Source organism: Lytechinus pictus, chromosome 2, assembly GCF_037042905.1.
Source record: "Lytechinus pictus isolate F3 Inbred chromosome 2, Lp3.0, whole genome shotgun sequence".
Lineage (NCBI taxonomy): Eukaryota > Metazoa > Echinodermata > Echinoidea > Temnopleuroida > Toxopneustidae > Lytechinus > Lytechinus pictus.
Window position 1 is genome coordinate 33,573,763 of NC_087246.1, and position 26,816 is coordinate 33,600,578.

The 26,816-nt window shown below is 36.7% G+C and overlaps 1 protein-coding gene across 4 annotated transcripts; it reads right to left on the minus strand.

The window, feature by feature from the left end:
* Positions 1 to 1,719: 1,719 nt before the first annotated feature.
* Positions 1,720 to 22,726, minus strand: LOC129254381 (carbonic anhydrase 1-like). 4 transcript variants are annotated; one of them, XR_010297768.1, is made up of 9 exons: positions 22,076 to 22,482; positions 14,026 to 14,061; positions 12,825 to 13,358; positions 12,314 to 12,459; positions 9,940 to 10,032; positions 7,937 to 8,006; positions 3,637 to 3,797; positions 2,803 to 3,453; positions 1,720 to 2,643 (listed from the first exon to the last, which is right to left on the minus strand). XR_010297768.1 is itself a non-coding variant. In XM_054892845.2 (8 exons), the coding sequence occupies exons 1-8, from the start codon at positions 22,134 to 22,136 to the stop codon at positions 3,196 to 3,198; spliced, it is 1,356 nt and encodes a 451-aa protein (XP_054748820.2). In that variant the 5' UTR covers positions 22,137 to 22,726; the 3' UTR covers positions 1,720 to 3,195. The 4 variants fall into 4 exon arrangements, 2 of the variants coding, with proteins under 2 accessions (XP_054748820.2, XP_054748819.2); XR_010297784.1 differs by lacking the exon at positions 7,937 to 8,006 and adding an exon at positions 8,086 to 8,152; XM_054892845.2 differs by lacking the exon at positions 7,937 to 8,006 and adding an exon at positions 8,086 to 8,152 and having other exon boundaries at positions 1,720 to 3,453; positions 22,076 to 22,726.
* Between the last annotated feature and the right edge of the window lie 4,090 nt (positions 22,727 to 26,816).

Genomic DNA, 26,816 nt, shown 5'->3' on the forward strand with positions numbered 1-26,816 from the left:
ATCATGAAGAAGTTGTGTATCTAAGAAAATTGACACAAGCGCGAGGCGCAAGGTGACATGTTTAATATACTGACCAGAAAACGGACCTGATAAGGACTGATTAATAGGATTCACATCTCACCATTTGAATAATGCGAGAGCGAAGCGCGAGCTGAAAATTTGTGATATTCCAATTCCAACCTGAAAACTGGACATTCTAAGCACTTTTTGTAACAAGAGCACAATAAGTACGGCAATAATAGATGCGAGCGCAAAACGCGAGCCGAAAATTTGTGATATTCTAACATGAAACTGTTCATTCTAAGCATTTTTGTAACCAAGGACAGAATGAGTATGCCTACCTTACTAAACAATAACTGATGCGAGCGCGAAGCGCGAGCCAAAAAAATGTGATTTTCTAATCTAAAATAATGTTTTTCTTCAAAAAGGTATTTCATTTTGAAAAAGGGCACATTTCATTTTGAAAAAGGATAAATTTCCATTTTGAATAAAGGGATTTTTTCCTTCTAGGAATTTTGAGGGGCAAGTGCCCTTCTCCCAGTTCCGCCACCCATGCAAACCTGTTTCAACTTTCAGGATCTCAATCAAACAATATTAACGGTAACTATTAACATGAATCAGGGCAGATGATTAGCAGCATTAAAGAAAATGTTCTACGGCAAGATTTCGTAAAAATGTAGGCCTTGTGTTTTTTGCCAACTGCAAACTTGTTGACTTGTCATCATGAATTTGCCAACTGCAGATTACATGGCTGAACATGAGTTACCAGTCTTAAGGTCTTGTGTTCTGTTCTTTTCAGATCTGCATTTTGCCGACTAGGCAGTAATTGTACAGCACTTTACCGACTGGTAGAGACGATAGTGTTTGCCACTTAATAGGCCTACTTCATAATTTGCCAATTATACCGTGGCTTTAATTATTTAAGCTCAACTTTGGAAATTCACCCACCCCATATTCTTTACCTACTCTTGCCTCTCCTTATTTTGCAAAACTAGTGTGTAGGTCAAATTGTCATTAGTTGTGGTATAATTTGCAAACTCCTAAGCTTTTTTTGTGGCTTGCTTTGTATTTTAAAGCTCCATTTTTTGTCCTTTGTATTTTGCTGACAGATAGGGCCCTAAGCCTGCCTTGAGGGATGTTCACATTATACAAGCTTTGCTTTTGAGTGAATCTCCTATTTCCACAGATACCTTTTTTTTCTATTTGAATTATATATTATAATTTGTCTACGAAACGCACCACATTTTGTATATATCTTTATATGTTAATTATCATGGATGTTTTTTACTATGATTATAATGAAAATGATTTGTATCAATATTTATGTTATTTTTGTTGGAAATAAATCTGAATCTGAATCTACATGGACTTGGATTTACCAACTGGTAGTCTTTACTCTATTAAGTCTACATTCTGTAACTTTCTTCGAAGGTAGTACCACTATCAGGCTCTTTCTTTCCTTCCTTCTTTTTTCTTTCTTTCTGTCTGTCTTTCTTTTTTCTTTCTTTCTTTTTTTCCTTCCTTCTTTCTCTTTCTTTTCTCTCTCTTTATTTTCTCCCCTTCCTCCATTTTGCAAACTGGTATATTAACTTGCCGACTGCCATGAATGTTGGTGGGGTCACACCCCACCCCCTCCCTCCCTTCTAGCTACGGCCCTGCATACATCTCTTTATTAAAAAAAAACAATACTCCAGAGAAAAGACAGAAAAGCAAAATTGATTAATTTTTTTATATGTTTTTTAATATTTTATTGGAACGTTGTGATCTAATGTTTATATATTCTTGTGTATTTTTTTTCCGCGCGACAAACAGCATAATCATCAGCTGTTTGTATTCATTATCACAGGTTTTGAAAACGAGTGGAGACTATATGTTTATAATGAAAGTATACACTTTTAAAACACTTTCCTGGAGCAATAATTGGTTTCCAAAACTTTACCAAAGTTATATAGTACTCGATAAACTTCATCTCAGATTTTCATGACGTCAACTTCATTTGGTTGACGTCACTTTTTTAATAACAGAGCACGTGATAAGCAGACGACTCTTGATTACATCATTATAGTTTGTGATAGCATCGTTCTAGATTGCGCCTAATATTGTATTTGGGAATCAAGAATGCGGTCGGTTTTCTTTTTTTATATAAAAAAATGACAAAGCATTCCGATAGAGAATGGTAACAGTTTAGCATAAATTCGCAAAACATCAATAACATATACTAAGCAGAATATGGAAGAAACAATGGTTCGTAACTTAAAACAGCGCGTCATCTCAGAAAACTCCACTTCTTCAAGTACCTGTTGATGGCATGCGTGACAATATCTGCAGTTATCACACATTATGTACACATTCTAACAGATTCACACAAATCGACGCCGTCTAATAAAATGCTAAAGGAATACGACTGCCCTAATTCCATTTTTTTTCCATTCAACCATAATAACTATTTGTTATCGAATGAGCTGGATAAATACTACTCTTTCTGTCTGTTACTCAATTTTAGAGGTCGGCAACTGTCAAGTCAGCTTTAAAAAGCAGTGAAATATGACATTCAAGGGAAAACAGTTAAGAGAACTCTTCCAATCTGTTTTTTTTTAAGTTGTGATATACATGTTACACCTATTAAATAAATTTACCAGGGACCTGTTGCAGAAAGAGTTGCGATCAACGCAACTAAAAAATCTTACGCGCAGCTTGATTTTCTGCCAATGAAGCACCAGTATTCGGGACTTGCGATTGATATTTTGACTTGCGTTTAAACGCAACTCTTTCTGCAACAGGCCCCTGATCTTTCCTTTGAACCATTGCACATCTCAATTAAAAACAATATATATAGATAGAAATTAATATATACACAACATGCCACTGAAATAGAAATCCATTTCATATTTCATATCTATAGCGGTTGAATTTGAAGACTTTCCTAACAACATGAAACTACTATGAGTTTAAAGGCACGATGAAATTAGATTTGATCAAAAGCCACTCACGCAAAAATAAAATAAATTTTAAAAATGCGCATTATTACATAATGTTCGCGCGTATAGTCTTCCCCATGATGACGTACGACAAAACATACAAAGAAAGGAAGCCAAGTTTGCAGGATTCTGGCTAAAGGAGAATCATACAAAAATAAAGTTTGAACAGACTCGGGAATGAAGAAAGACGAGGGAGAGTTAATAGACTTAAATATTTCTATAGTAAACGGCAGATAACACCCATCAACGCAGAAAGGAGGAGGAAAAGATTTACAGAGATGATATTTCCAGAGTTGTTGTCTGCACTGTACCCCATACCGGGTTGAAAGGGATGTTGATTCGGATGGCCGTTCCTCAGGACCTGTCGACCGTTGAGGAGCTGTACGGGTCGGAAGTTGTCCTCGATGTGCATCATTTCCAGTTGACCGCTTGGTTCCAGAAAAAATCCTTGGTAGAGTTCACGGAACATGTCAAGCTGAGGAAAAAAAAGGGGGGGGGGAATAAGAAATGAAATTGTAAAAAAAACTTCATGGGATACAATTATCGTTTTTTAATGTAGGAAGGGAAAACATAGGCCTCCAAATATTCTTCTATTCTGTAGCCTTCAACCACATTTGTGTTGTTTGGAAATATTGAAAGAATCACAGTTTTCCCTCACCTGGTTGTGTGAGAGATGAATGACGTCACATCCGACGGTCCACGTTACACTTTCCCAGCACTTGGGAACTGTCAGAGAGCCGTTGTATCTGTAGAAACATGTAAGGTCGCTTGGCAACATATCACGGAGGGGTAGATGTGCGTAGTATTCTACCTTGGTATCTGTAATAGTAGGGTTACATGAACGACAATATAGAAGTGTTAAAAATCAAATATACAAAGTCAGTAAACATGGTATCTTTCACAAAGACTTAATTTTGATGTCATAGGAACCCAATGGAATATTACGAGCAACTTCGCGTACGACTGGTGATCCTTTCTTGTGGTTCATGATATACACCAGATGAGGATAACCAGTCACTCGTAACTTATGGACAGTTTTATGAAACACCTATACCCGCGATCAGGGCTCCTCACACTCTGTTGATGTAGTCGGTCAAGATCGGCAAGGAAATCCGAGGTCGAACCATGGACCTATTAATAGGTCCATGGTCAAACTACCATCATCGGCTCGGTCTATCTTGATCTTGATCGCTCTGGTTACCTACTCGAATATTTGAATATTTCTAAAACGTTCAAGTAGTTATCCAGGCCGTTGTCGTCGACAACGTTGTCGACCCCACCGCAGACTTGATAGAAGATTGATCCGGATTAGATTCAAGAGCTCGACTGACCACACCTACACAAAGGTTCGCGAACCGATGACCTGATCCGATCTAATCATGTTGGGGGTATCAACAGTGGCAAGCAAGCTGGCATGGCAAAGATATCTGTGATCTACACCTTGACTTCGGTCTCATGAGCAATGGTCGGATCGACAGGTTTTCTTTATTTCAGGTCTTTCACTGAAAATCTTTCCGAGGTCTGTACTCAGATGGGAAGTGTGTTGAAAACACCAACATTCCAGACGGATGATTGTGCATACATAAATGCCGACAATCGGGGAAAAGTTTATGTATGATTTATAGATCAAAATGTATAGGAATCACACTTGTTTAGGGGGTTAAAATTTCCAAAGCAAGCACGCCGAACAGTTTAGTTTTGTACCAAAAGTGGTTTTGAAAACCTGGAGTAATGCGTGTGCTCTGTAATGAGCCGAGTGAGCCATTGATATCTGCAATCCACAGTATTTGGCCATCTTTGAACGCAAATTCTTGGTATTTTATGAGCTTAATTTCTATTGGAGGGTGCATATAAATTAAATTTATGATTTGTTACCCATATGTTAATAACGCATTAGTTTTTATTATTTGCTTCTCTTCCTGTCGTGTTAATTGCGGCATGCGGCGACTATACACTGTTAAAATTAATTTGAACAACGCTGTTTACTATGTGAATCGCACAGTAGTTGCTTACACATTTTAAACAAGTGTTTAAAATCTTAAACAACAAAGTTTAAATTCATATATTTAATAATGAATAATCTAAGCATGGTTGTTTAAGATCTTAGACACTTGTTTAAACTGTTTAAACAACTACTGTGCGATTCACATAGTAAACAGTGTTGGTCAAATTATTTTTAACAGTGTTTATATCATAGATATTATTTCTATTTTCAACGACTTCTAGCCCACGCTAAGATGACGCGGAGAGTATCCAGACTGGCTTTTTTTTTCTCGGTCAACTTTTTGTCATGTTAGTTAACAGTTATTATTATTATTTTAGATAATATCTTCTTTCGACGTGAAGCCTATATACCCTGACACCATGGTTCTAAAAGCAGAATAATAGAGAATATTGATCGAAAGTTCTACGAAAATCCATTAAAAGAGTTAATAGCAAAGAAATGAATTTTGAAAGTTTTTCATTTTTTGTGACATCTCATGCAAGGGGCTGCTAAAGTGATGTCACATAAATTCAATAAATTCAATTTTGTTAGTGATTCATTAAGACTAAATTATTTAAAAAAAAATATTATAGACGTATGGATGAAATAGGTCTAATGTATCTTGTCATACAAATGTCAAAATAAAATCAATTTAAATTTTCTGATGGATGACATTATGACGTCACAAACTTAGAAATATAAAAAATACATAACTCGGCTACTCTCTATAATGGATCATATCCAAACCTTTGTCAGTGTGTTTCTCTACGTTTTCTGCATTTATTGAAACCAACTTAATGTCAGTGTTGGCTTACTCTTGCAGACGGAAATAATGATATCTATTTCTAAAAATAGGATTTCATGACATACTTTATGAAGTAATGACTATAGATCATGATCTTACATGCTGAGAAGCCAGGAGTTCGTACAAAATAAAGGCGGAGTCATAAGCACAAAAATACAATTTTAAGGGAGAACAAACATTGTTTACTATAAACTGCGATTTGATGTATTCTACTGCATTCCAGTGCACTATACTTAGGGATGGTTAAAAAGCAAGGGAAAACTCTAAAAGCAAAGAAGTTGGGCTACAAACAAGTTGAAGGTATACAAAGTTGAAGGTAATGTTTAAAGGATTGTGTATAGTATGTGGAACACACTTTTTTTACAAAAAATATCAAATTTGAAACTTTTTCTGCAACGGGAACTTCTTCACGGGTTCCTTTTTAGGTTCCTTCTGCTGAACTGATTAACCCGATCAAACCCAAATAAACCCAATCAAGCCGAATGAGACCGATAAATAGTGTCGAAAAAAAAAAAACTTGGCTTGATCGGGTTTATTCAAGTTTACACAACGGCAGTGCATCTGAGCACCCTTCTTTTGCGTTGCACTTAAAGGAAACTCCTGTTGTTGCGTTTGGGGTGCAAATTTGTATATACCTTTTATTCTTAGTGTATAAAGGAGTTGGGCTCTGAAGATGAGATCATTCATTGGGCTTATAATGTTTGCCAGTGGTCATTTTGGAGAGTGCATAAAAGAGTGAAGCTGTATGAGATGGGTGACATAAGTAATTTGACTAAAATGTGATTATTTTTTTATCGTGCTGTTTTATAATTTACTTGCGATGAAATGGTTAACATTCAACAGGTATATGTTACTGATTAAACTTAATTCAAGCCTGGTCATGCGACCATGCTACACAGCGTTAGATGATTAAAAGCATGTTAAAATCCCGCGTCCATTATAATGACGCTATTGTAATGAAGCGGGGTTACAATATTAAAACTATCTATAATACAATACTAATCAGTGTTATTCTCTCAGTTGTTAAAAAACGGTTTTGATAGTACAGAAATTCTGACAAACCGATTATTAATCAGACAAATTAATCGAATGTGTAATAAAGTCATTCAATTAAAACATCATTTGAAAAGAATTAATAGTGAAGAATTTTGCATGAAAGTAAAAATTCATGATTGTGGTCATCATAGTACGAAGTTGCAGATGCCAATTCATATCTCAGGCACGCGATTCGACGCATAAAATGCAATTATCGACAATCTTTTTAGACTTTGCGTAAAAAAGCTCAAACTGCTTGAATTGCGATTGATGACTTTACTGGGTACTATATCACGAAGTATGATTTCCATAGCATCCATTTTAACCAAAAAATTATCGTTCTTTTGTTCATATCTATATATATATATATATATATATATATATATATATATATAATATTTTATAAAATCTTCTCGATGAGAAATTGCGTAACAAACTATCCGGAAATTAACTCTCAGAGTATATGCATGGCATACCGCGATCCTTATAAAAATATGAAACAATGTCAGACAGTTGTTTTGGTGTTTTTTTTTTGATCAAATTTGCAGATGACGCAGACTACTTTGGAAAAAAATGAAGCAAACGATATACCAAAGTAATATAGTCTTTCCATGACTATGCGAGCTTAGTAGTGCCATAATTGCATACTGTACATGACACAAAAGGATACAGGCATAACAATGAATGATTTGTTTCTTCTATTTTAAAATAAGTTGGCATTATGTTTGTGATTGCCTTGCGATGCAGTGAAAATGTGGTTCAACCATTTCTGCCTCACCCGTTCGGGAAGAGAAAATGGAATGTTTTGAAGCCCCTTGCTCACTTTTTGTTGATTTGCCTATATTCCTTGAATTGTATATATTTGTTTTGTATTATTTCGTACTTCTTGTTTTGAACAAAATGTTTGCGAATGCCAGTGACGTTCTAATAAATTCAACTCGATTCAATTCACTTTTTTGAAATAATAGGGTAGTGGTGGATAAACGAATAAATGACGAAGAAGCGAAAAGATGGAGAGTGTATTGCTTCATGCAATCACATACATGTAAGGATAATTGCCGGAGAAGCGAATGACAGGATCAGCTGGATACACAGATGGGTTGCCATGGGAACAAAATCCATCGCAATACTCACCTCGGAACTTAACATTTTCTGTGATATCAAGGAGTGGATCAAAGGCAGGGTTATCAATATTGCCACTGTCCTGTAATCAATGAACAAAGAGGTAAAGTGTAAACTGTGTGTTTAATCGTAAAAAAATGACGTCAGATGCAAGTACTTACTTTTTCTTTTCACGCCTGCCGTGTAATCTAATATAGCATCGTATGCAGTATTTGGAATATCTGTGGCCTAAATGGATGAAATACGAAGAATGGGAAAACATGATGGCGCCAGTGATGAAAAAAAATATGGCTACATCCAGAAATATTACACAGTAAATAAGAAAATAGCACATTGTTTAAGCCTGTCACTCTAACAACAAGTAATTTAAACTTTTTAAACAACTTGTTTAAAAAGTTTAAACAGTTGTTTCAAAAGTTTAAAACAATACTAGTAGTTGTTAGATGGGCTTAAACAACTTGCTTAAATTTTTAAACAGCGTTTTTACAGTGTAGTACTACGACAATAACTGCAACTGCTATTACTACTACTACTGCTACTACTTCTACTACTACTTCTACTACTACTACTCCTACTATACTACTACTAATGCTGCTGCTGCAGCACCACAGTAGAAACGGTGTTTACAATTATATACAACGCTGTTTCCTATATGAACCTTACAGTATAGTTGTTTAACAGTTTAAACAATCACGCTCAATGTATCAAGAATTAGAATATTAAAAATTTAACTTCGTTGTTTCAGAATTTAAACTCTTTTAAACAACTACTGCAAGAATTTTCAATAAGGTAAACAGCGTTGTAGAACAATTTTAAACAACGTTTTCATGTTTGATACTTCATGATATTTTACTACTTCAACGACATCAACTACTCCTAGAACCCTCCCCCCCCCCCCTTCCACCCGGCACCTCCTCCTTCTACCACTACTTGCTGATGTTGCTATACCCTTTCCGTCATCACCGCATCCTCAATAAAATTTCGCCAAATTTGCCACGCCGCAACTTTGGTGATAACGCAGAATTGGCTGAGAACGATTGTATAATAATTGGCGATTACTTCACGCATGCGCAGCCAGTTAAATGTCCCCATATTAAAAGATTCCGCGTCATGGATGAGATATAAGAGAGTTTTCGCATTTACCACAGAGCCGCTCTCTGCACAAACCCACCAATTGCTTTGAAAATGCAAGTCATATCACTATTGAGAGCTGAGAGGCTTTTGTCGAAAGTCGGTGGACCAGGACAGCAGCGTAGTCTCTTGACTCTGGACAATGACATATCATTTGCAATTTTTCGTCTGGTGCAAATCTTCGGAAGATCTGCTGTCCCGGTCCACCAACTTTTGACAAAAGCCTTTCAGCTCTCCAATGTGATTTGACCTGTATTTTAAAAGGAATTTGTGCGTTGCAGAGAGCGACTCCGTAGTAAATGTGAAAACTCTCTACGAAGTTCCCTCAGCCAATGAAAAGTCTCACTGTAGTTAATTCAATATTGCCTTTAGAGTTCTTTTACATTTTTCTTGGTGTGAATAAACAGAAGAACGTTTGTGTGTTACAAATACTTATACATGAGGTTCAGTTTCCTTGCTCTAATTTAATATGGAGTAATGCAATCACTAACCAAGAATCATACTTTTCATCTTTATTAATCTATTAGAAATAGGTTTTAGTTGACACTCTTCATTTGTATTTTCAGACTGTGTTTATAGTTCATGATTTCTTTTAATATTATTCTGATGATTATATCTTCAACTAAAATTCCGACTTCTTCTACGTGCATGACGAATTCTGATTCCTAATCAATATAACCTTATTTTTATGCGATCCAAACTGTTTTTTCCAAGCTGTTTTAATGTCAACGAATGTCTTATATCTAAAAAAAAATGATATAACATAGTAATGACGATTGATAATGATTTTTCTCCAGTTTGATATTACGGAATACAATTCTGTAAGCGCTTTTTAAGTGAATGACTTCGCTGGTCACTGAATATAACCATAAAAGGCGACAAACCTGAATGAAGTATCCGAGAACTGCCAAGCCATCAGGTTGCTTCATCGCTTCAGCTATACTCCTGTATTTAACGTTGTAATGAACAAGATGAAGCTATACAATAAAAAAAAGAAGAGGGTTGTTGAAAATTAGATTTAAAGTAAGATTTGTCTGTGTGTATGATTATAGAACTATGACAAGTACTCTTATTATTATTAGTAACAAAACAGACTCTTTTTTTCGTAAAAGAAAAGAAAAAGAAAAGAAAACAAGTCTGCAATCAAAAACTCTGTGAAATTATTAAAAATCGAAACTATGGGGTCTGAAAGCACAAAAAAAAATCTCTCTCTATTTTTGTGTGTGTGTTAAATTGCGGGTTTTTCAGTGAAAAAAGGTTAAACTCGTACTTTTACGGGTTAAGGTTTAACAAAAAATCACTGTGAGTCTAGTCTATCCGAGTTAGATGTACCTTTTACTCTTTGACTCTGACATAATCAAGTTTAGTTAAGTTAGTCCAGTGGAATATCGCAGTCTCCACGCTGACAGCGTTCTAAATCAAGTTTGAATACGCAGAAATAAGAATGGACACTAACTACCTCTGCGCTTTCACAGGGACAGTAGGTCATTTTCGCAATTGCGAAGGGGCGGATTCTACAACATAGAAATTCTATTGTAAACAGCCTTTCGTGACAAAGCAATCTTTGTCGAAAATCGGTGAATCAAAATAGCAGTTTCGTCCTGGACTTTGGACAAACGACATAATTGTTTTCAATTTTTCGTCAGCTCAGAATCTTATGACGATCAGACGTCCAGGTTCACCAATTTTCGTCAACAACCTCTAAGCTGTCCATTGTGATTGCCATGCATTTCCAGTAGATTTACTACGTTGTGGAATCCGTCCCCGTTGCACAATTGCTATTTATTAATCATCACCCTTACAAGTGGTATATTATTTGTTTACAACCAAACGCATCGTCGAACCACATTAAAGGCATTTATGATTTCACCATGAGGTACCTTTAGAACAGTTCGTACTCGAGGCATTGCCGAGGTTGATTAGACTGTTTCGATGATGAAAAATGATGCATGCGGTTTTAAGGATACTGATATGAATCCTTGTTAATTGATAAACCATCTCAAAACCATGGTCGGTCATTATACTTTACTGATAACCGTTGATTAGCGGTCATTAAGTTTTTTTTGTCGAAAGCTGGCGGACGGGGACAGCAGATCGTCCGAAAATTCGGACCGGACGAAAAAATGCAAATATATCGTTTGTCCAGATTCCAGGACGACACTGCTGTTTTCATTCACTAATTTTCGACAAAGGCTGTTTTGACATTGAAGGACTTTCGACTAAAGATTCTCTACGTTAAAACCTCCATTCTACAGAAAGCAAGACCTCTGAAAGACTGCTGTAAGACCATGAAACTTGCTTTATCTTTCAAGGGTCTTTCAATGAACTTTCAAAGATTTTCGAGGTCTTTCACGGTTCTTAGTGGATCTTTCAGTGGTCTTCATGGTCTTCATGATCTCCAAAACTTCTTGAAGCGGTTCAAAACAGTCTTTCAGGCTTTCGGCGGTATTACAGGAATATGGTCTTTTGATAGTCTTTCAGCAGTCTTTCAGTGGTCTTTCGATAAACTTTCAAAGTTCTTATTAGTATTTGCATGATCTTTCCACAGTCTCTCAAGATTTTTGCGGAAATCACTGTAAGACTTATGAGAGACCATTGAAAGGTCAGTGAAAGATCATTGAAAGACCAGGCAAAGTCCATGGAAAGAATTCTGAAAGATCACTAATCTTGTTGCATAAACAATCTCTGAAAGACCATTGAAAGATCTCTATAGGACTAGTCTAAGACCAGTAAGACAAGAAATATCCATCAGTCCTTCAGAGTTCTTTGAGGGGTCTTTCTGAGCCATTCCACAGAGATGGAAAATTTTAGTTATCTTGGAGACTGCTGCAAGACCTTGCCAATTGTTGGTCTTTCAAAGGTCCTTCAAAGGTCTCCCCTCTGTGGAATGGGGCCTAATTTCAATTCTTCTTTAAACCCATATTACATCACAATAATTTTATATTTAGTGTATTTTTTTCCAACATATTTACTTTTTTCAAAGCTTTCCAAAACTAAGATCACTTCATTATTATCATGATTATACCGTAATTGTTTTTGTAATTTCTTGAATCTTTTGTAACATTACTTTTTTGTTTATTTTATATATTTTTATGCTCTTTTGTAAAACATTTGTCAATTCAGCTTAACAAGCTGCGATCATATGTTTTAATAAATCTTGAATCTTGAATCTAATAAAAGCGAATGCGTAGTTATTGCGATAACTCCCAATTAGTAAATCTACGCGTCGGGTCAATGACCGGTCCAGACGATTCTTACCTCTGCAGAGAATGGTCTTCCGTCGATGGTATGTTCTGACCCTTTTTCATGAGAGGCTCCCCAGTGGAAATGAAGTTGAGCTGGTTTAGCATCGAATGGAAGTCCTCCACCTCTCAGTACGTACATATTTTCTGTACTTACTTTCACTATGAAACGAAATCAACGAAAGGTTTGGTAGATTCAGATTAATAAATGACACTGAGTACTCATGATAATTAGTTTCAGGTAATGCAAATCGACAGTCTCTAATTTGTCTGCTTCCCCCGTTCGTTTTGTGTTTGAAACGTGATAAGGTACACTTTACTGAGAACAGGGCCATTGCATATCATAATTTAAATTCACTTTGGCCTATTCATATTCTGCTCACTTGTTTAAATTCTAAATAAGTATGAATATTGAATGCATGGTATTGTATCGTTAGATTGTGTGAAGTCTCAATTAAGAGTATACGTCTCACTTTCAGGTGTTGATGCAGAGACGCAATTAGGCCTATATTCAGAGAGATACTTACGAGTATGCCCGTCGTTTGAAACCTCTACTTTGGTCGTAGGAGCTCTGTTGTACCCATGGAGTGACCGAGGACCGTAATTATTCACATTGTTGTCCGTGGTGAACATCCTTTCCGGTCCGTTCATGCCAAAAGGCTGCAATGGATTTCGTGTTGGTTTAGGCCCCATGCGAAGGTTTCCGAAAGGATTGCTCCATTGTGGATGTTCGGTTCCGACGTTGGGTTGCACCCCTCCGTTGCCGCCTCCCCATCCGTTACCGCCTCCCCAACCGTTTCCACTCCACCAGCTGCTAAACCAGCCATTACCGCCACCAAAGCCCTGACCGCCGTGGCCACCACCACCAGCACCACCACCTTGCTGTCCCGCGTTGAAACCGTGGTGTCTTCTACGGGTTGGTCGGCCGTAATCCGTTTGAAGACCCTCGAAGATGAATTCTCCGAGGTTAGACTGGACGGCCTCTTGGGATACGATATTGATGGGTGATTGTTTTCTACCACCGCAATGCGATCCAGGTATACTCGCCCAATGATCAGGTCCTGGAATAGAATTAATGAAGAAAGTGAAAAATGAGGAAATAGAATTTTTTGCCTGATACATAATAGGCAAATACATGCAAGGATGAGAAGGTGTATAGAGATTTCAGCATATAAAAATCATAATAATTATATTTTTTCTACTTAAGGATTGTGCTACATTTTCTGTTCTATAGACCTAAGTGGGTTCTATAGACGTAGGATGGGTACAATATTATTCTAATTAAAATAATTTGCATAGGCATATGTGAATGCATAAACGGCTGAAGCCTGCATTGTGTGTAAACGTGACCCTCTCCTGTTTCATTGATGCAGGGGCTATGCTACATTGGAAATAGTCCGTCCCTCGGATATGACGATAAATTGAGTCCCCTTGTAGAGGAATGTCACCACCATTGCACGTTAAGAACCCACTGCACCCCCATCAGTTATATCAGGAGTAGAGACCTGCGGGTCAAAGTCATTCATTTCACTTTTCGCCTCCCATGCACAGGTGACGCCAAACAAATAATAGTATTAGTAATGATTATAATAATAACAATAATTATGATGATGATGACAATAGTAGTAAATATAATTATCATCCTCGCCACTATCACCATCATCATCATTATCATTTGATCGTCAAAATGGATATGATCTAACGGAAAGGAGATATCTAACAACTTACCCAGTGGGCTATGGTGATGGTAGTTCCAGTTTGCGCCTGTCATTGAAAGAGAAATCAAAATAAAGATTGAATCGTAACATTATGGACACATCACTGAAGCGGAGCAGTCATCATACTGTCTTCCCAGTAGCTTATACATTACAAGTAATAACTACTTCTAAAATCTGTACATAATATCATATCCGAGGTTTCAAATACCAAGCCCTAGCTAATTTAGTGACATTCAATGAAAATACTAGCTCTGTAAGTACCACGCAACAAGCAACGGTTCGTCAAACATTGGAAGAACCTGGGGATTATGTTTGGCACTACAAACGTCACATTGGACATTACGATACCCTTCATGTAAAAAGAATTGTTCCAGGAAAGAAAATTTTACATAAAAACAAACAAACAGATGATTTGATCATTCTTTTATCGTGCTCTTTAATGTTTTACAAAATACCTTAATATCTTCCATATGATTGAAAATTTAATATTGATATACTTCGGAAATTACTTGAGAAATGATGTAGTTTCTTGACAATACCGATACACCAAATTAAGGAACGAGTGATTCAATCAATGATCAAATCCATGATTTGATAAAAGCTTATTGGTTTGGCTTGTGGTTGTAAACATTGATAACGTATACAAATCAAAGTTGGCAAGCATGTAGACAAACAAAACTAAAAGTGGTTCTGATTTTCAGTCCAAACGAATTTATCATCCAATTTATTTTTGTCAGTTTCACCTGGTGATACATATACTGTAGGTGTTAATCAATCAAGAGAATGTTCTAATTCTCGGCCTTTCCTTGGATTTGTGGCTTGTTACTTGTATTAAACGTTGTGACGTTCTAGCATTTAGGTTGGTTAAGCGTCATGAAGAGAAAGTGGTTAGGATATCAGCAATCATTTGAACGTGACAGTTCGTCAGACTTTACGGTCATCTCAACACGGAGCTGACTCATTTAGCCCTTCAGTCTAAAGACCTTGTGACCGGCCTTTTCTCATTTCTACAAGGTCGTCTTCTTCTTCTTCTTTTTCTTTTTCTTCTTCTTCTCCTTCTTCTCCTTCTTCTTATTCATCATCTTCGCCCTTTCTTCCTATCTCTCTCTCTCCCCCTCTTTGCTCTCTCTGTCTTCAGTGAATGGATAGATTGCAAATACAGAATGACGTCAAGAAATTCTCTTGACATTTCTCAGGAGCTGACTGCGGAACCGATCCCCTGATCTTGTCGATAGGCCTAGCCGGCTATATCAATTTTCTTATTTTGCCGATCAAAATCATGCCTTCCCCCTTTTTTCATAGTTCCGTTTGTGAGGTTGAGTATCATAAGTTACAATCATGTATGTAGTGAATTTGGGGTCTCAGTCATTTTGACCACTTTATGACATGGATATATGATAACTTATGTTTAGATCAATTCATCACATCAAGCACGCTTTAACATATTAAACAGAACTCACAATCATGTATCAAAGACAAACATGATATCTTTCGACAACGAACGTTTGCCTGGAACGCCAGCCGTTACATAAAGAGGGAGATCGTCGACGACTCTTGAGTATGATCAAGCATGCATCTTTCGTAACTTAGGGAATCCATCAATTTATATCTCTTACGTGCCTAATGACCGAACTTCTCAATAGACACAAAGTCTTGTACATTAACAGGGGATTTCACCTCGGATTCTCAGTTCCCAATATCTCTTCTCAAACACAACGGGTTAGGATTATCAGCAAAGACAGCTGAAGTCGGGTTAGTCAACGACATGACAGATGTGTAAAAGCCTCAAGTCGTGACTTAGGAAGGGGCTGCAGAAAGTTCGTCAGTGGATTATACTAAAGATCCATCATCGGTCATTACCGGATTAATTTGGAGAAGGGGATACCTTGACGTGCACCGGTGAAAAATTATATCGCATTTTTAAACGTGGCCGGGTAATAAGGGTCCGTGAGGTTGTATGACTCATTTTTATCAACGTGCTTAATTGGAACATGGAGGTCTTTCTACGTCCATGATTGGAACTTCACGCGCAACGCTTGTACACAGTCATGTCGGACAAGCAGTTCTTTTAAGGGTCTGTAACAGTAAAATAAACGAATAAACATTATCCAGACCCTTTAGTCCAATCTTTTGACGTTCCAAACTATGAAAATTTTAATTTCTATTTCTTAAAAATCACTTTATCTAAATATGTCCAGGGGTGTGGGGGTATTAAACAAAAACGATAAAGTCTGTACCTTGATAAGCATGCTAAAAGGAACTTAAGGTTACTTTTTATCGAAATCATAATACTCAGAGAGTACTTCACCCTTTCCTATTTGTGGTCTCCATGTACTCAACATATTCCTTGCTTACATTGATTAAGAAGGTCCAAACGGGCGCTGGTTTAATCTTTAAAAAAAATGCAGCATCATGCTTGTATCCTGTGGGATAGCGGCGTTACGGACTTACTAACTTCCTTCCCATACATAATATCGCATGGACCTACTTGTAGTAGGTCCAGGATGTTATCAAGTAATGATCTACTAAAATACACGACACCTACTAGCAGACATGTGACCTTTCAATTCGCCAAAGCAGTTCCTGGGATGTGTGACAGTTTGAAGCAAAAGGATGCCTCCATGTACAGGGCTGACAAGAAGTCCGTTAGGATGGCCTAGGTGAAACTTTATGAGAAGACTTCCATTGGTATGCATGCACGGGGTAAAGGGCTTTTACTGTTTGACATCGCCAAGGTGACTTAAAAAGGTGTCACTTCAAGCATGGACCCTCCATGATTCAAGAAACCTCGTTTGCTTAATCATCTCAAGTATTGATATCTTTAAAACAAATCACGGTACGTGTTGGAGAACTTGGAGAGGCGAGCGGACAAATTACCCCAAGATGGTCCCTTGGTACTGGAATAGAATCCAAAAATACCTCTACTACATTGGCTCACCCTAAACCCATTTTCAAAGTGACTAGACCTCACGTGGCTCTTGATCAAGGGATCATAATGCTTGAATCCCATTCCACATATATCACTTTTCTACTATTTTTAGAAGTTGCAATTTATGTTTGAAATAAGTGTCTCCGATGTTCACACGCAATCAATAAAGTGATGGTGTTATATCATTAATATCATAGTAGAGAAAAAATATGCAAATGTATTTTTAAATCAAAAGCCTAGATTCTGTCAGCAATTTTTCCATAACCCCAAACTATCTCTTTAAATGCACATAATCGGATGCAAACATTGGGGTTTAGGCCTTCAATTTCAGATTACATGAGTTTATACCATAGAGCTACTGAGGTCAAGTAGGTCTCTTTAATTTGAGCTGTAAAAGGATCGTTTCACATTGTGAGCAGCTGAATTGAAAAATTCTAAAACTAAGATGAAACATTGTATGAGTGCATGTATTTGTCCTCAAAAGCCATAAATAAATTAGACTAAAATAACGATTTATTAACTTGATTTTGATAGCCGTCTCCGAGACGCATTTAGCTTCTGCCCAGTTTTCTCAAATTAAAAAAAACAGTCCTTGGGCTGGACTTCTGCTGGACTTGGACTGCCTTCTGTTGAATGTAACCTCGACGAACAGAGTAGCCTTTTTAAAACTGTACATAGGCATGCTGGGTTCATCCAGAGTTCATAAGTAGTACATTTTTTTTAAATACTTTGGTCATTGAAACCAACCCTCATCCATTTTTAAACTTTGGTTTCCTTATCCAGTGTTTTAAAATAGATCCTGTGCATAATCATGATATTTTGAGGCTTTTAGACTGGTATTTTTACACTATATGAACATTTTGTTTAGCCCATTTTTAAGAACCAAAATGACTATCTTTAAAATCAGAACAAAATGATCTTTGAGCTGTTTAGGACGGAAAGAAACATGGGCTTCTATAACCGACCGATGGAATGTCGTTGAAATAATACAACAGATTTTTGTTCGGCATTGAAGTCGACTTCGTCAGTGTGACATAACTGTGATTCATACTACATTTGTACTTGATACTGGGAAGGTCAATCCAATTTATGTTAATACTACCTCTAATGATATTGGGGATATTTTATGATTTTCATCATGTTGCAAGCCTGAGGTTTAATTTTCGTCCTAGACACACCTTTAATTGTCTTTAAAGATTTTTTATCCTGCTATATCACCTTCTTCCTGTCCAATTTCATTTGCAGCATGATAAGTTTGTTTTGCTGCATATTAAAAAAAATGAAACTCAACAGGTGTTCTAAAGAAGAAAGAAAACGACGGGATAAAACACTGAATATTGGTGAGGATTACGAGAAGATTAGATACGGCTTAATATTTAGAGTTCATTATCAGGTCCGCTTATTAGATTATTGCATTTATTTTTCTTCTTTTTTCTTGATTAATTGTTATCGTCAGGATGGCCAAAAATGTTTGACATCTGTTTACTTTATAATTCGAGTCAGTTTATCAGACATAGGGAGAGAATGCAAACAATATCTTCACACTGCTTCCATAATAAAATTACATATGTAACTTTTCGTAAATAGAATTTGCTTTTGGCGGGAAAACTTCCACACAACATGCAAAACCCGAATTTGGGTGTTGTCGTCAGGAGACTTTCCGTGGTGCCGGAGTTCAGACTGAATAGGGGTTATCATGACAAGAAGCAGACGGGTTGATTACATCATCGGGTGTGTCCCATAGCCCTTGTTAAGTGAGGGGACTAAGGGGGAACCCTAACAGAAAACTGACGCGTTCTTTCCTATCAATATTTGTAATAAAGTTAATCAAACTGAATGCAAGAAAATTCAAGACAACGTCCATCTTACCGAACACATACCTAATGATTTAAAATGTCATCGGCACCCCTTGTGCAGATCTGTAGGGTTATCATGTTGTTGATTCACTTAACCATTGGTAGATGTTTGTCACAATGGATACCTTTAAAATTCATCAACAACTGTAAATATGCTGATGATGTTGGATACATTCCAATTAAAATAGAATTGGCTCTAAATTGTATAACTCAATTAAAAATCACACGTCTATTGTTTTGTAAGTCGCCATGAAGCCATAATTGTGTTTCGTTAGAGCATTAAGGCCCCGTTTTGGAGTAGGGCTTGATCATATCCCAAAGATGGGGTGCACGATATTGTGACTCAATACAATTGATTGGCACCAACTGTGGAATATCCATTCCTGACTTATATAATCCAACGATGCCATGAATGTCTAAATCAGAATACGAAGACTAATTCATTCACCTTTTGTTTACTTAACTAACTCATAATGACGTCGATGAAAAATGTTAAAGTTATGTCATTTAAAGTGCTCACCTAATCTTTATCCATTCTATTCTATTTATATGTAAAATAAGTTTCAATAGCAAGTAAATGCTTATATTTATCCTCTTTACTATGCAAATGTCAGAAATCAAATTACGGTTATCTGTGGCACAACTTTATCAATGATTGATTACTCTGAAAATGATCTCAATAACAAATACTTCTATAAAGCGGTCGTTGGTGTTACTTGTCCTTACATTACAAACCATAGTTGATTCATTCTAGACGAGACTTTCTTCTTGACAAATCCCAAATAAAGTCCTTAAGACAAGTGCATGCAGTCGGGCACGATGTCACTTTTATAAATCGCCCATTTTAATGTCATATCACTCAACAGACAGCCGAAGCGGCCATGGTCACTTAATTCCTGCAACCCTTGGATGCGTAGAAACTCTTAAAGTAGAACCATCCTTGGTAAAGTTTGAGGCTATATTTAGTTTGTTTTCCACTTCTCCAGGGACTACAGAATCCGTAGGAAAAAGGCGTCCTTGCGTATACATCCTTATAAGCATGGACAGGCGTTTCCTTAGTAGTAGAGTGGCACCCTCTTGATATTAAAAACAGGGTATGTGTTCCTTGAAACAGACTCTCCTCCTTTTAGCAGAGTGAATCACTCAACTTGTCTGGTTAAAGGAATACACGTGCATCATACTGGAAAAGGTCCAAGGTACCAATTTGATATAATGAAGGCAAACCTTTCACAAAACCTTTTAGACCATGCGACACGACCTTCAAATGACAGGGTGCGGGGTCAATACCGGTTTGACTCCTTATCTTACCCCATCCCCATATTTCCTTGGTCCAAGTTGTCAAACTATCATACTACTTAAAACAGCCCACTGGAATGTTTAAATATTCCTTCCAAAAATACCGATGCTCATATCCTTATAGATGTTTGTAAATAACCTAATCTTGGTAATCAAATCATTTGTGTAAAAGCAGAAAACCCCATGGTGGTGAAAATTAGAAAAAGTTTCAGACAAGAAGTACGAGATGGTTAGATAGTGTTATCATTTTCCTGAAATGTATATATGTAGGATCTACAGGTAAGTCTCAATTGGCGACTGTTTTGAAACTTAACTGTAAAATGATTATTAGTATTATGAGATTTCCTTTTTGTCATGTTTGCCCAATCAACCCTAATTACTTGACGATTTTATCCGCCGTTTCCATTATAGTTGAAATACATTTATAACATATATAGTGTATGAAAATGTCGATCCACATGGAAATTGAAAAATACATTTGAAGTTATGGTAGGTAATGGAGTACATTGCTCCTATCCTACTACCTATTCGACCTATAGCATTCCGTTTAAGTATGAGTGCGACTTTGATAAACAAAAAATAGCTATTTGCTTGATAAATTGCCAATATTCTTTACCAATAAATTTCGACTTTATAATTAAAAAAAATGTTAGCTGTATTGAATTCCCTTGAAAGGCAGTTGGACATCGAAACTTTCAAGAGGTGGTGTTGGAATACAACTCTTCAGGCATGACCATTGGATGTGTCGAAGTATTACTCATAAGACTTAATCATCAAAATGAGATAACAGCCGGAACAGTAGTCCATCATTTCCCGCCAATCAACAATGCGATATTAGATAAAAACTCATAATAAAAGGGAAAGTCATCACCAGAGAGGGCTTCATTAGGAGTTCCGCTCAAGGGTCGAATCATAATGGAAAAACGAACAGTTCCTTCAATGACCTCGAGGTGTTACTAATTGCACTTCGGTCGAAATTCCACTTCTTAAACTTTCTCAGAAATGTTCATTGACTTCACCATCTTTCATTAAAAAGATGTGGCCTTTCATTTTTTTATTTTCCGAAATCAGATAAAAGTAGACAAAAAATACTTAGTCTCCACAAGTCTTAATATATATTATTATTTAAAACGTTCCAAGGCAATTACAGGCATGCGATAAGTCTAAAATGTGTTTTTGAAACAGTGCGATTTTATGATTTGTTTATTATGGTAATAAATCGTTCGTAAATGACAGTACCTCAAAATAATGATTGAAATATAAAGTTGCTACTCGGTATCATATTCATTGAAAAGGTATTGAGTATGCAGCAAGTAACTCATGCGCCGTCGGTTAAAAAGAATCAGGAAAGCCACAAGAAGCAGGAAGGTATCGGGTGTATAATTATAATTAACAAAAAAAATCCCTTCTTCAGAAGAGAAGGGTAAATCCTGAAATGGATCCCTAGACTATTTGAAGAAAGTTCTTAAAACCTTTGGGTTTAGCCTACTGAGAAACCCAGAACGGGACTGGAAAGAAAGAGAGCTTGGGTTTCCCCCCTGCTAATCATTACCGGATACTAATCATTTTCAGGGGATATCTCTGTTGTCCAATGAGATTCTACATAAGCAGCTGCACAGCTATAACATTAACCAGTTCTATATTGGCTTCACAGATAATTTAATTCAGAGAGGTCCCTGTATGACGAACTGCTGCTTTGCAGTGAACGTATTGAACTAGTTTTGTTTCATGCACAATGGAGAGAGGATCTAAATTGACAGTCTGAATATCGTTTACTTTCAAACTCAACAGTTAAGAATCTATTAGCTTAGATTTAAATAGCTACAAGCGAAATGTTTAAAACAAATCAAGAAAAAGGTTCAAACACATCAAGATAAAAGAAAAATCCGCAACATAAAAAAGGAAGCCACGAAGAAAAGGAAGAAGAACAATGCGAGTGTGTTTCTGTATCTGCCATTTCTGCCATGCTCAATACTCACTTAAACATTCTTGACAGAACAACGTCAAAGTTGTAAGGCTGAGTAAAATATATGTATTCATGTTGATCAGTTGCTTGTTTGGCGATCCAGCGCTCCACCTTCCGATACAAACTCTCACAAAGTACAAAGTACGAAAAAATGGGTAGAAAAATAAGATGACTTCAATCCTTCACGAATGAACCAGCACTCTGAAGGACGAAAATGCAATGGTTTTAGCTCATCCGGAGCACTCCAGTGAGACCTGCTAACACCGACTCTTCCCCTGAAATAATAATTAAAGTCGCTTCCACAACGACCGAGGACGCTATCTGGAATGATAAGGTCCTTTGTATTTCCAATGGTTGGTACCAAGTGGAACTCAGGTTTGAGACCTGCCTGTGAAGCGTTCAAACCAGACAAAATAATATAGATGCTCCCAAAGCGAGCGCTCATTTATATTAATCTACCGCTTGCCGGTAAAACGCATCGCATCGCGCTGCGCAGAAGTTGTGCGTTGATTGGCTGAAAGCTGTCCGCTGGGTGTGAGAGTAAAAACTATTTACTCCCCTGTGTGAGACCCCTCCAAACCCACGGCGGTTGCGCGGATATCGCATGCAGTTCGACGGTATGACGAGTTACCCTGACGCTCCTCACACAACTCCCTCTCTCTCCTCAGTTGCCGAGTCAACATGCTCAACCGCCGAACGGAAAAGGAGATTTTAGAGACTAAATTTAGAGGCGCAGGTCGGGGGGGAGCTTAATGAGCCAGATCCACACGAGGGCAACTTTGTTTTTCCAAGAGAGTGGAGAGACTTCGTAAGATGAATGACAGCTTATAACATGATACATCTTCAATCAGTTCGTTCAATGAGTTCAATAGGAGGTGAATACCACGTTCCCAATTTCATACCACAAAATCAGTTAAGAAAACAATTACACAAATCCATAGACTGGTCAATCCAGCGGCCATTTTTCATAAATTGGAGACTAAGGATTATCCATGTTATTCTATTCACATTTTTACACATTCTATAATCACTCTAAAAATATTGGGTAAAAATGCTCCATGAGGGTAATTATGTGTCAAACCAACATTGGGTATTTCTTTTGGGCATTTTTATTTATCCAGTGTGATGAAAATTCTGCCCATTCTAAAGTAATTGCTGCGTATTTTTTAACCTTACTGGACAATATGCTTCCCGCATTGGGTAAAATACTGCCCCAAATTTGTTGGACACATAATTACCCTCGTTCTGGTTAAAATTTTACCCAATATTTTTTTTTACAGTGCACTCAATAATTTATTTTCCTTTGAAAGTGAATAATTTTTTATTTAAAAAATGACGATATGAGTTTATTGTATTTCGTTGCAATGATATTACCCTTTTCCATCTGTAAGCTCGTGATTTTTTGTTGATTTTTGTTTGGCATTTATATGTATTTTTGTATTTCTAATTTGTATGTTGAAAATTGATTTCAAAAAAATAAATAAATAAGTAAATTCAAATTCAATTCAATTAACAGATTGTGTCATTGAGTATTACCTTTTTTTTAGATCATAGACCTAACCTACTTCAGTTGCTAGGCTCGATAATTCCTCCGTGAAAACAGATCACTGTGGTTTACATGAATTGGGATGAGCAATCTAGCAAAGCATCATGTTGACATTTTGCTATCAGTTGATCTCTATCACGTATAGCTGCTATAAATACTCCCCGTTAATGAACATCAATTGTCTCTGCGTGACATTGATTATCTGAAAGCAGTCGAGAACGGAAATTTTTAATAATTTTTTTTATTTGACAAAGTCACGTCTTAAGAATATGAAAAACTATCTATTCGATTAATATGAAATGATTGCATATTATCAGCGATGCAGTTATTCTAACACTCACTGACACAACCTTAAATAATGTTGCATATGACTTGTGTGCATTATATAATAGAAAAGGTGTTTGGATTACTGCAGTTGCATTATATTTTGTTTTTCAGCACTGAATCAAAGCTAGACAGAAATTGCTGAACGGCAACGGGACTGGACACCAAAAGTTATAACAAAATATAAAAATCAATCAAGTTAGTTTACAAAGCTTTTGCGTTTGCTTTATCAGTGTCCACAACGTACGTAACAGGTGGCAAATCAGTTGACCACAGAATTATGTTACAAAGCCTATTAACCCAAGATGATGCATAGGTCACCATACTAGTGATATGACCATGGATTATCGAATTACTCATCATCGTTGAGGCAAACTCTTAGGTTCAATCTTAAAGGTAGACAATTAAATTCCTGATATTGTCACATTTCATGCGTACCATAAACACAGAAACTGTATAATCGTCTTCGACTTGTAATGACCTTTCCCCGACATGCTCAATTTCCTATTTTTTTGCCCTGGACATGCGCAGGTCTTCTGTCGCCCTTGCATCATGTCATATTTAAGAGTGTTTTCGCACTGCGTCGCAGAATCAATCCGAGCACGCAGCAAATGCATTAAAATGCAAGTCAAATCGTAATGAAAACCTGAAAGGTCTTTGTCGAAAATTAGTGAATCGAAACAGTACTTTCGTCCGACGTTACGGTGCTGACCAATAATTGCAAATGTCTTTCCAGAGTGAGGGACGAAACTGCTGTTTCTATTTATCGGCCCTCGACTTCATTGTCATGAAAGGCACTTGACGATATATTATCTATGTTCCAGAAAAAGTCGGTGTAGCTGTTGCGAGAACTCCCTAAGCATGAGATCGCAGTTCAATAATGAAAAGCTGAATGCGTTGAGAGAGGTGGTCCCGTCCCGTAACCACGCGACTTTTCTGCTGAAAAAAAAAACATGAATCTTAAAATCCATGACCGTATCCCGTTTATTCTTATTAAGGTTTTGTTTTTATATTGTATGCAGTGATTAGGGCTACTTAAAAATGAAACAATACGTAAGATGCCCTCGAAATGAAACAATGGATTTAACATTTTGTAGAGTACAATCGAATGACTCAGTATGACATCGGTCTTTTTGAAAAGGCCCGATTCAGGCAATCGTGTCCTCATAAACGCACTTTATGACAAACAATGTAACACAATCAGATACATATTTTTTTGAATGACGAGGTATTATTCATTCCCACTGCGTTATTTCCTGACTTTGCAATGCGTCAATAGCTGACATAGTCATAGACAGGTGTACTAGAAATTACAATTACTCAATAATCTAGTATGTTATAGGGATTTTTTTTTATAGATTAAAGATGAAGTGAGACAATGGTCTAGCTATTATCATGATTAATCTGGTTTAAGGTTGATTCTAGATATTACCAAGTGTTTGACGCAGGGCTGGCTATCATGGTTTGAGATGAATATTCGGAGGAAGCTATGAACGAAATTTAGCGTTGAGCTGGGGATAATCTAGTCCGCGGGCACAGACCCTTGGTTTTAGCAATTCGCATAGAGCATAATGCAGAGTCTGAAATAGTGAGACTAGATAAACTATATACTGTGGCTGGCTCTTACAGGCAGAGCCTTTGTTGTCTATTCTTTACTCTAGACCTGTTATTGGTTAAGGTGTCAAATATGGGTCTGTGCTTGCAGACTATGAATAACCCGAGCTGCGCTTTGGCAATTAAAGGTCTGTGGACATACATATACCGTATGATCGTACATGAATGGTTGAATATTATGCAATCGTTGATTATGATGGATCATCAATGTGAATCACGATTAATGTATCAATTATATTTTCTATCCTTCTCAACAGGTGTGATATACTTTTCAAGGGGCCCAAAGCAACGTTCTCTATGTTGCACCTGTTACTTTGGTAACTATTTAAGATGGAATGTGTACATGAGGGAAATTCTCATTTCATCATGAAAATATTGATATTTCATCCCTATAATGCATATATTTTATTTTAGAATACATTAGTACATCGGTGTCTAATATCTTTGATATTAACAATAATAATAATAATTATAAGAATACCAATAATGATTATAATAATAATAATGACATTAATGATAATGATAATTATTATAATAATGAAAATAGTAATAACAATAATAATAATGATAATAATACTAAAACACGTTGGATATGTCTGGGTAATATCAGTGGTCCTAACGATCAAATGCCCAAAACTTTCTTATTGTTCTTAAAAATTTCCTTGATCTTATTCTTTAATTTTTGTTACTGTTTTAACACAACTTACTTGTTCCTAAGGTTTCGTTCCCATTTAAAGGGACACTATGACTCTCTACCTTCTATACACACCCATTACAATCACTGACAATGGTGTACCTCTTTAATAACTGACATGTCCTCTTCTGAGTTTGAAACGAAAATCCACCCCTCTCGCTGACGAAGTTTGTATATGTCAGAAACGATTGACACTTCGGAGACCCCGATGAAAACACCTTGGACAGTCTTTTCACTCTCATGTCATACGGTGACGTGTATTTCCTGAATGGACAGGTCACCGCAACATTCTCTCTGAATTATTATTAATCCTCCTCCATTGATGATTAATAATGGTCAGTTACAGGTGTAAGTTAGTACAGGTGGGCTAGCGTGAAGATGGAGAGGTACTAAGATTTTGTTGGAACGTCGTAATTTTGACTATTTACGTGGTAGTCTGGTGAGAGTAGGCAACCATTTTTTTTGCATTAAAACACCTTTAAGTTAGCAATGGTGTGGTATTAAAAGTCCTACACAGTAAAAAAAAAATAGAACGTTCTTTAAGCCTGTCACTCTTTCAACAAGATGTTTAAACGT

Bases quoted from the DNA above. Each gene is read 5' to 3' on its own strand.
- LOC129254381 (XM_054892844.2), bottom strand. From the start codon at position 22,136: ATGAATACATATATTTTACTCAGCCTTACAACTTTGACGTTGTTCTGT. The intron at 13,359-14,025 runs GTAAGTTGTTAG...ATTCTATTCCAG, and splicing joins CCATCACCATAGCCCACTGG to GACCTGATCATTGGGCGAGT. The intron at 10,033-12,313 runs GTAAGAATCGTC...TTTATTGTATAG, and splicing joins GAAGACCATTCTCTGCAGAG to CTTCATCTTGTTCATTACAA.